General features: G+C 43.5%; 1 protein-coding gene across 1 annotated transcript in view; it reads left to right on the forward strand.

Annotated features, from left to right (window-relative positions):
• The window catches only part of wdr91 (WD repeat domain 91), a 30,487-nt gene extending 20,849 nt beyond the window's left edge, over positions 1 to 9,638 (forward strand). The window contains 8 exon segments of the mRNA XM_052105367.1: positions 2,614 to 2,795; positions 3,939 to 4,089; positions 4,842 to 4,936; positions 5,067 to 5,226; positions 6,107 to 6,215; positions 6,301 to 6,413; positions 7,522 to 7,719; positions 9,102 to 9,638. Of these exon segments, the coding sequence (XP_051961327.1) occupies positions 2,614 to 2,795; positions 3,939 to 4,089; positions 4,842 to 4,936; positions 5,067 to 5,226; positions 6,107 to 6,215; positions 6,301 to 6,413; positions 7,522 to 7,719; positions 9,102 to 9,266 (1,173 nt within the window). The 3' untranslated portion in view covers positions 9,267 to 9,638.
• Positions 9,639 to 11,023: the final 1,385 nt, after the last annotated feature.

The raw sequence follows: 11,023 nt of genomic DNA on the forward strand, positions 1-11,023 counted from the left end.
GGCAAGGACACTTGATTAGTATCACTATGGTAACTGCCTAGCAACCACATGGGGTTACCCTAGCAACCTACTAACAAATCACATATTTCTGCACCAGAACATTATACAGACTTCTGGGTTGATTTATTTATGACCACAATTTCTGTTCTTTTCAAGCAGGCTATTTGATCGAGTTTTGCCACGGCAAGCACCACTCACATTTTCTTCAGGAAATGTACCTATCTAGTTATTTTTATTTTTATTTTTATATCTCCGTACAAAAGTTAGCCACCTAACTCGTCCCAAGCACCGTTTGGCGTAGACCCACGAATGAGGTATCAAATCAAACGGCCTATTGAGGACACGTGTGCTATGACTTTTGTGTGCTATCGAGTACGGTATTTGCCCCAGGGGCAAAAAGCGACGCAAAATCCCATAGACTTAACATTGCGACAAACTTTGACGCATCACAGGTCCGAGCGAGGATTTAGCAGAAACGTGTGATTTGCTACATTTGAAGAGGCTGGCAGGCTCTGTAAGAGCATGCCTCAATATGGAGTAAAAGTTGCACCCCTGGGGGCAGGAGCAGCCAAAGTTGCCCCCATTGACTTACAATGGTGTAGGGCTGGACCATGAAATAGGGATTTTGTATTGAACATAGCTCTGGATCACAGTGTCAGTAGAGACAAGGGGTGGGCTCATTTTACTCAGACAACCAATCAGTCTCTCGGGATCATTGTGAAGCTATCAAGCCACGCCCTAACAACAATTTAAAGCACCTTAGCAACAAGTCCCATAGACTTCTAATGAAAGACATCAAAGGGATATCTCCGGATAGAAGTGTCATAGAAACACAAGGGTGGTCTCGTTTGACTCGGGGCAGCAAACAGCCAATCATGAATCACCTCAACACTTCCTAGCCCCTCCCTAGCAACCATTGTCGAGCACCTTAGCAACCAAAATCCATAGAGGGATATCTTCCATTCTGAATGTCACAGAGGCATGGGACTTGGTTTATATCACTCATACTGACAAGCAGCCTTTGAAGTTTCACGATTGGCAGCTGCCAAGCCACTCCCTAGAAACTAAACAGAGTACCCTAGCAACCGTTTAGCTACAACTATATCTCTGCACCAGAAAATCAGAGAGACTTCTGGGTTGATTTATTCCAATCAGGATGGCAAGGACACTTCATAAGTATCACTACGGTAACTGCCTATCAACCACATGGGCTTACCCTAGCAACCGAGTAACAAATCACATATTTCTGCACCAGAAAATCGTATAGAATTCCGGGTTGATTTATTTACGACCGTGATTTTTGTTCTTTTCGAGTTACAGCATGCTGTTTGACGAGTTTCGCCACGGCAAGCACCACTCACATTTTCTTCATGAAATGTACCCATCTAGTTTTTATTTAATGCTTTTCTCGTTTGGTAATTAATTTATTTTTTATTTAATGCTTTTTTTGTTTGGTAATATTTTTAAAAACATTTTTATTTAATCCTTTTTCGTTTGGTAATTTTTTTTTTTTTTCATTTATTGCTTTTTTCGTTTGGTAATTAATTTATTTTTAATTTAATGCTTTTTTCCTTTGGTAATATTTTTAAAAACATTTTTATTTAATCCTTTTTCGTTTGGTAATTTATTTTATTTAATACAGGGGATTTTTCTGGCATTTTTTCAAAAGTAAAACTAAACAATAATTTAATAGAATTGGACTCTAAACATTTGTTTAAAAAAAAAAAAGCACTGAAGATTTTCTCCAGTATTGTGTATTTATTTTTAATTTAAAACATCTTTGTGCACAGAAATGATGTTTTTTGTATTATTGGCTAATTCGTGACTGCCGCCTTTTTATTTTGAATGTGTGAAAAAGTAAAACAGTGGCCATTTGTTCAATGTGCACGAGATATTCGTGTTGCACTTCTGGAAGTGTCCCGTTTGCAGATCGGCTCTATATGCCGTAAAGATCAATCCATAATCACGTACAATAAATCTGCTTTCAATCCTGTCGTCATGGTAACACAGGCTAACGATTGGGGCAAACTCTGTCATGTGACACTACATTTTTGAACTAGTGCCAATTTTATCAACATAAAAGTGTTTCCAAACCATTTTTTCATGACATTTGATGTATCGACACAGAGTTTATGCGCTTGAGTTAAATGGAAAAAATGTATGTCGACATTTGTGACGTTTTAGCGATAATGTGCGTTTCCATCAACTTTATTTTGATGCGCTAAAACATTTTCCGTAACAAATCCTTGGATGGAAACGTAGTTATTGAGAGCGAGAACCACTAATAGCAACCACGAGGAGGTTACCCCATGTGACTTTACCCTCCCTAGCAACCGGGCTGATTTGGTTGCTAAGGAGGCCTGGCTGGAGTCACTCCAGTTGGATTCAAACTCGCGACTCCAGGGGTGCTAGTCAGCGTCAGTACTGGCTGAGATACCCAGAACCCCTAATAAACATAGTTTTTAATGAAAACGTCACATTTTTGATAATATGCTGTAAACGGTTGTTGTCCCGTGTGCTAAATGTCTATTGTTGTACTTTTAAACTTTCCATTTTCATTTTGGGGCACTTGATATTTTCATGCTTTTCATGTTGTGTTTGTGTTCTTCACAGAGTTCAGAGAGGAAAGCGGATGGTTCTGATCCAGATGCTCCAACCGAGGCTCCTCCTGATCAAACAGAATCCACCACTCAGGCGCGAGTTTGCGAGGTGGGCGGGGCAGGGGCGGAGCAGCCCTTTATCAAACTGAGTCAGGAGGAGTATGGAGAACATCACTCATCCATCATGCACTGCAGGTGGGCGTGCACATGTGAGACTGGATATACGGTCATTATTATATAGGCTGTTTTTGTTACTGTACCTTTAAGACGTCTACCATATATGTAAATGACCTGTTATGATTGAACCTCTGCGAACTGGCATAGTTCATGTTATTGTTTACCAAGGCAGGTCAATCTACTTAATATTGAATATACGTTGATATTTAAATGTGGGCGGTCATATGTTAATGAGCTCACAGTTGTTTAGATGTTATTGGTTTTGAGTTCTTAAAGAGACAGTATCTTGCGCGGAATATAAAGCGTTTGAAAAGAGACAGAAAAATCATGTTTTCTGTTAAATAACGTCTTTATTAACCTTTTGAACTCTATATCAACTCTTACCTTAGGCTGTTTTCTTTAACATTTATGTTGTGTTATGGTGTTATTTTTACCTGGATGACTATTTTTATTTTTTTTTAATTTTTTTTTTTCTTTACTTAATCCAATTGGAATAAAATTCCTTGACTTTGTTCACATATGGTATCTGAAAACACACACACAATCTGGACCATTTTATTTACATTTTATTGGTTTTATTTCACTTTGTTGCACTTGTTGTGTTCCCGGTCAAAAATGACCGGCCATTGAAATGAATGGATTAAACTACAAAATGCAGAAATATTAAGTGTTCAGGAGCGTCCCAATCCTTTAGACAAGCATATACAATATGTGGATATGTGTTTGCACACACAAAGTCCTCGGACATGTGACCACACACACACACAAACACACACACACACACACACACACAATGTGTGTTGAGCGCCCTTTTGTCCATCATCTTTCCATGTACACTCTGAAGAATATTTCAAGCTCTACTGATCATATTATGTCGTGTTTGGGCTCTAGTCTGCTGTAAGTTTCGACATGTCATTGTCTATGTTATATGCATGTTTGGGGAAGTTTTAAGGAAAAACATGACAATAAAAACTTCTGTTTATTATATGTATGTGTTTGTCTGTGGGAATTTCATCCACTAAAACAACTATGCATGTGATGATGCACAAAGGGTTAAAATGAGCCATTGTTTACTTGTCTGTGAGCTTGTTTGGGTAAATAATCCAGAATAAAAACATGATTTTTCATGCACCACAGTTGAAGACAATTGTGTGTTTTCAGGGTGGACTGTTCGGGCAGACGGGTGGCCAGTCTGGACATTGATGGTGTGGTGAAAGTTTGGGCTTTTAATCCCATCATGCAAACTAAAGCCACTATCATGTCCAAATCTCAGCTGCTCTCACTGGAATGGGCTGCTAAACCTGACAGACTGGTAAATCACTGATTTAAAATGTACATGTCAGTCGTAATCTTTTGTTTGGGAGCTTCATGTCATTAATGGGGGTTCTGGGTAGCTCAGCGAGTATTCTCCAGCCAGGTCTCCTTAGCAACCAAATTGGGCCGGTTGCTAGGGAGGGTAGAGTCACGTGGGGTAACCTCCTCGTGGTCACTCTAATGTGGTTCTCGCTCTCGGTGGGGCGTGCTGAGTGACTCCAGTCAGGTCTCCTTAGCAACCAAATTGGGCCGGTTGCTAGGGAGGGTGGAGTCACATGGGGTAACCTCCTCTTGGTCGCTATAATGTGGTTCTCGCTCTCGGTGGGGCGTGTGGTGAGTGACTCCAGTCAGGTCTCCTTAGCAACCAAATTGGCCCGGTTGCTAGGGAGGGTAGAGTCACATGGGGTAACCTCCTCTTGGTCGCTATAATGTGGTTCTCGCTCTCGGTGGGGCGTGTGGTGAGTTGTGCGTGGATGCCGCAGAGAATAGCGTGAAGCCCCCACATGCGCTACATCTCCATGGTAACGTGCTCAACAAGTCATGTGATAAGATCGCGGATTGACGGTCTCAGACGCGGCGGCAACTGAGATTCGTCCTCCGCCAGCCGGATTGAGGCGAGTCACTACGCCACCACGAGGACTTAGAGCGCATTGGGAATTGGGCGTTACAAATTTGCCAGAAAAAGCGAAAGTCTTCTACACATATTTGTTTGGGTTTATTGGTTTTCATTGTGTGATTTTACTCCCGTAGCTGTTGCTAGGCAGTGGTGTCGGCACGGTGAGGCTCTACGACACCGATGCGAAAAAAAGCCTGTACGAGATGTCAATAGATGACGCCCACCCACGGTGAGTCATCAGATTACCCATAAGGCATCAGCGAGTAAACAAATCACTGACAGTGCATGTACTAGTCAAGAGAGAGTTTTCAGGCTGATCTCCTGATGTTAAACTTCTTGTAATCTGCGTGTTTTTTCAGGATCCTGTCATTGGCTTGTAGTCCCAGCGGAACGTCATTTGTGTGTTCCGCGGCGGCGCAGGCGGGTCATTCCGGAGTCATGATGGAGAGTGACACACGAGGCTCCGCCCCCGTATCTGGACAACTGCTGCTGTGGGACACTAAGACCGTCAAACAGCAGGTGCTGAAGACAAACGTCACTTACATATTACTCAAATAACCACTGGCGACTCCAGGCGCTTCTGTCGAAGTTTTGCCGCGATCATGGCGTCTCAAGAGTTTAATTGGGCCGATGGCGTGTACAGCTCATGTTTATGTAATAATTATTCAAAAATAAATTAAAAATGCAATTCACTCCAAACTGGTAATTGAATAAACCTCTACTATGATAATGCTTTAGTTGCAATTTCACATGCTGTGAGTCTCCTTAGCAACCAAATTGGCCCGGTTGCTAGGGAGGGTAGAGTCACATGGAGGAACCTCCTCGTGAGTCAGCTATAATGTGGTTCTCGCTCTCGTTGGGGCGTGCTGAGTGTCTCCAGCCAGGGGTCCTTAGCAACCAAATTGGCCCGGTTGCTAGGGACGGTAGAGTCACATGGGGTAACCTCCTCGTGGTCGCTATAATGTGGTTCTCGCTCTCGGTGGAGCGTGTGGTAAGTGACTCCAGTCAGGTCTCCTTAGCAACCAAATTGGCCCGGTTGCTAGGGAGGGTAGAGTCACATGAGGTAACCTCCTCGTGGTCGCTATAATGTGGTTCTCGCTCTCGGTGGGGCGTGTGGTGAGTTGTGCGTGGATGCCGCAGAGAATAGCGTGAAGCCTCCTCACGTGCTCCATCTCCATGGTAACGCGCTCAACAAGTCACGTGATAAGATGCGCGGATTGATGGTCTCAGACGCGGCGGCAACTGAGATTCGTCCTCCGCCACCCGGATTGAGGTGAGTCACTACGCCACCACGAGGACTTAAGGGCGCATTTTTAAACAAACAGGTTGGACCAAGATCATTAATATTGCAATTACAATAATTCTGACATGACGTGAACGCAGCATTCGTCTTGTGCAGCTGCAGTTTGCGTTGGAGCCGGGACCGGTCGCTATAAACTGCACGGCCTTCAACCACAACGGGAACCTGCTGGTGACCGGAGCGGCCGACGGAATGATACGACTGTTCGGTAAGATCCATATGAAGGTTACCATGGTGACGACCAAAGCTTTTTTCTGCCGCGTTCTTTAATGTTTTTTTACACATCTCTCTAGACATGCAGCGTTATGAGAGCGCGTTGAGCTGGAAAGCGCATGATGGTGAAGTGTACAGCGTTGAGTTCAGTTACGACGAGAACGCCGTGTTCAGCATCGGCGAAGACGGAAAGGTGAATAACTATTTTTATTTTCCCTCTCGTCCGTTGTCATTTGCGTTGTTTTGCTGACGAACTCATGTCAGACAAATTCAGAACTAATTGCCTAAATCAACTGCCATATTCATGTTGCTTAATGTTATATCGCCAGAAAATACATTTTCATAAGTATTGTAAATATTCAATATATTGCTTGATAAAACTCATTCACACAGGATGGAACCCAATGCAGAATAATGGTGCGTTCACATACAAAGCGAAGCGAGCATTTCGCACGGTGCGATTACAGACAAAGTCAATGCAAAGATGCGAAGCCGGCAATTCACGCTGGGCGGCGCGAATGGCTTGACTCGAACGCGTAAAATCGCTTCATTCGCATATTCGCACTAGTTGAACATTTTCAACTCGAGCGAAAAATCCGCATGATGCGTTGTCGCGAAAGCCTATCAGCATTGAGATTGTCCGGATGTCACTGACGTATTGACGTAGTAGCAGAAGAAATCTGGAAAAATGGATGAAAACATTGTTGTAGCGGTGTGTGGCCGCCCGGAATTGTACGACACAACGTCATACAGGTGCAGAGACCGGACGAAAAAAAGGACGTCGCTTGGAGGAAAGTGAGCGAGGAAGTTGGACTACCGCGTAAGTTCTGAAAATATGCGCGTCTTCTTGATTCCAGCTATTGGTCGAACTTTACTATGAACCACGTCGTAGAAGCTCCTCCTCCTGTCCTTTTCCGGAAGAGAAGCGGGAATACTCGCGGGTTCACGTTATTCGTGCAAACGCAAGTTTAAACACACATTTATCCAGCGGTCAAACTCACGCGGCGAATATTCTTCGCGTTGTATGTGAACGCACCATAAGAGTGTCGTCTGACATTGTAGCAGCCAAATGTTACAGTTGGTACTGTAAACACCCATGATGCACAAATGCCCGCTGACAGATTCTTCTGATTAATCTTTTTAACTTAACACGCATCTTAAAAGCGCAACGTTCATGGCGTAAGATGCTAAAAAACAGCAAGATGTGATGCAACAATGCAGCATTAGTTACAGAGTTGCAGAGATATCTCTGAAGTTGCCAATAGTTTCATCTCTAAACTTCATGTTATGTTTGTTGTCAGTTTGTTCAGTGGGATATCCATCGCTGTGGTGTGAAACAGTCGGAGTACTCACTGTCCCGGGATGCGGTGGGGCCGTTCGTTCTGTCGGGTTACAGCGGGTATAAACAGGTGCAGGTTCCACGTGGGCGACTCTTTGCCTTCGACTCTGAAGGGCAACATGTTCTCACCTGCTCCGGTAGTGGAGGAGTCATCTACCGGGTAAACGCACACATTTACAAACCCCTCACACCTGTCAAAGGATTTAAACATCAGCTGACATGTTCATTGAAAGATTGGATTTGTGTTTTTAAATCGAGAATTATGACTCGAGCTCGACTCTGACTAACACCCCTGGAGTCGTGAGTTTGAATCCAGGGCATGCTGAGTGACTCCAGCCAGGTGTCCTTAGCAACCAAATTGGCCTGGTTGCTAGGGAGGGTAGAGTCACATGGGGTTAACCTCCTCGTAGTCGCTATAATGTGGTTCTCGCTCTCGGTGGGGCGTGCTGAGTGTCTCCACCCAGGTGTCCTTAGCAACCAAATTGGCCCGGTTGCTAGGGAGGGTAGAGTCACATGGGGTAACCTCCTCGTAGTCGCTATAATGTGGTTCTCACTCTCGGTGGGGCGTGCTGAGTGTCTCCAGCCAGGTGTCCTTAGCAACCAAATTGGCCCGGTTGCTAGGGACAGTAGAGTCACATGGGGTAAACTCCTTGTGGTCGCTATAATGTGGTTCTCACTCTCGGTGGGGCATGCTCAGTGACTCCAGCCAGGTGTCCTTAGCAACCAAATTGGCCCGGTTGCTAGGGAGGGTAGAGTCACATGGGGTAACCTCCTTGTAGTCGCTATAATGTTGTTCTCGCTCTCGTTGGGGCGTGCCGAGTGTCTCCAGCCAGGTGTCCTTAGCAACCAAATTGGCCGGTTGCTAGGGAGGGTAGAGTCAAATGGGGTAACCAAATTGGCCCAGTTGCTATGGAGGGTAGAGTCACATGGGGTAAGCAAATTGGCCTGGTTGCTAGGGAGGGTAGAGTCACATGGGGTAACCTCCTCGTGGTCGCTATAATGTGGTTCTCTCTCTCTCGGTGGGGCGTGTGGTGAGTTGTGCGTGGATGCCACGGAGAATAGCGTGAAGCCTCCTCACGTGCTCCGTCTCCATGGTAACGCACTCAACAAGTCACGTGATAAGATGCGCGGATTGATGGTCTCAGACGCGGCGGCAACTGAGATTCGTCCTTCGCCACCCGGATTGAGTCACTACGCCACCACGAGGACTTGGAGCGCATTGACAACAAGGAGGAAATATAGACAGTTCCAAAAAAAAAAAAACGTAGGTAAAATTTAAGGTAATTAGTAATCTGATTACTTTTCAATTACATTTTAAGCAATGTAATCTGCTTACAATATTAGAGAAGTAAAATTTAATTTGAAGTGGATTACTTTTCGCAGTAACTCACACTGCTCGCAACCAAATGCATCGTGTCAAGATTTTCAGTGAATAATGACTTAAATTTGGGTCTATTCTTATAGATTGTGAAGTACAGATCTCGTCTTTTCAGCAGTTTATGCCATTATAACTCCATTATCTTCCTGTGTTTCCTGCTGTAGTTGAGTAAGGCAGAAGCCGGCCTTGAAAGCGTCCTGTCTCTTGGAGGTCATAAAGCGCCAGTCGTAACGGTCGATTGGTGCACGGCGATGGACTGCGGCACGTGTCTCACCGCGTCTATGGACGGCAAGATCAAACTGAGCACGCTGCTCGCTCAGAAACCCTGAACTCAGAAGAGCAATGTGTTGAATGTTATCGTTTCTTACTTTAAAAGTTAATTAATCACACTGCAAAAAATCACTTTCTTACTGAGTGTTTTTGTCGGGTTTTCCGGTAAAAAACTTTCTTAAAACATGATAAATTTACTTTATGTATGTGGGGAAATGTTACGCTTGAACGAACAAATGCACAAGAAGCTCAATGTATTCATTATTTCAGTAAATATGGACATTTGTTTTTAATAACTGATTCATATTTCTGTCCTTAAAGATCATGTTTATTTCTAGACGGCAACGTCCAGCTCTTGGAATATGAAACCATGAAATGCAACTTAACCAAGTAATAAAGTATTACAGTGTTTAGAGATTTTGCATCTGTGTCTTATTGTACAATAATATGAACTTTGTATGTATGGTGCTGTGAAATAGTATTTGCCCCCCATCCGGATCTGAATTGGATTACCTCTGTTTTAATATCTTGTTTAAAAAATTCAAACAAAATGTAACATAAAATAAAGGCAATCGGAGCAAACACAAAATACAGTTTTTTAAATGATTATGTTATTTATTGAAGCAAAAACGTTAGCCAGTACCAACTGGCCCTGTGTGAAAAAGTATTTGCCCCCCCCCTTTAGTTACTAAATCCCCAAATCTGTGAAACTCTATTCATAATGGGGTTCAGCTAGACCTGATTACTGCAACCCTGTTCAATCACATCAACACCTAAATACAACTTTTGGGACTCCAAATAACCAAAGAATCACAATGAGAGCCATTATCTCCAAATGGAGAACACTTGGCACAGTAGTGAACCATCCCGGAAGTGGCCATCCTTCCAATGTTCCTCCAAGAGCACAGCGATGACTCATACAGGAAGTCACACAAATGACAAGGACAACATCCAAGGAACTGCAGCCATCTCTCGCACCGGTCACTGCTCATGACTCTATCAGACAGACACTGGGCAATAATGCCATCCATGGAAGAGTGGAATTCTGCTCTCAACCAGAAAATCCCAAAGGAGAACATCCCGTCATCAGTCCGTGAGTTGAAGCTCAAGCACAACTGGATTATGCAGCAAGACAATGATCCAGCGCACAGGAGTAAATCCACCTCTGAATGAATCAAAAGAAGCTAAATTAAAGTCCTTGAACCCGATTGGGATGCTGTGGCAGGACCTTAAACAGGCAGTTCATGCTCAAAACTCTCCAATGTGTCTGAACTAAAGCAGTTCTGTGAAGAAGAGCGGGACAGAATTCCCCACAGTGTTGTGAAAGACCGATCTCCAGTTATCAGACACGTTTGATGCCGTTGTTGCTGCTAAAGGCGACACAACCAGCTATTAACTTATAGGGGGCAGTTAGTTTTTCACATGGGTGATATAGCTGTTGGATATCTTTTTTGCTTCAATAAAATATATATGTGTGTGTGTGTGTGTGTGTGTGTGTGTGTGTGTGTGTGTGTGTGTGTGTGTGTGTGTGTGTGTGTGAAAACAGTATTTTGTGTTTACTCAGGTTGCCTTTTTTTATGTCATAACTCGTTTGAAGATTAAAACAGTTTAGTATTAAAAATACTGGGAAATCAGGGAGGGGCAAATACTTTTTCACAGAACTGTAATAATAACAACAGGGAGTCTTTCAAAAGCAGCTAAAAAAGGCTCTAAAGGATTTAAAAGATATTTAACCCGATGATAAACTGGATCCTTTGCTCGGCTAAATGCAAGTGTAAAAATCTTTAAATATTCAAATACTTTCTTCTGTCTCGGC

Source organism: Xyrauchen texanus, chromosome 35 (assembly GCF_025860055.1).
Source record: "Xyrauchen texanus isolate HMW12.3.18 chromosome 35, RBS_HiC_50CHRs, whole genome shotgun sequence".
Taxonomy (NCBI): Eukaryota; Metazoa; Chordata; class Actinopteri; order Cypriniformes; family Catostomidae; genus Xyrauchen; species Xyrauchen texanus.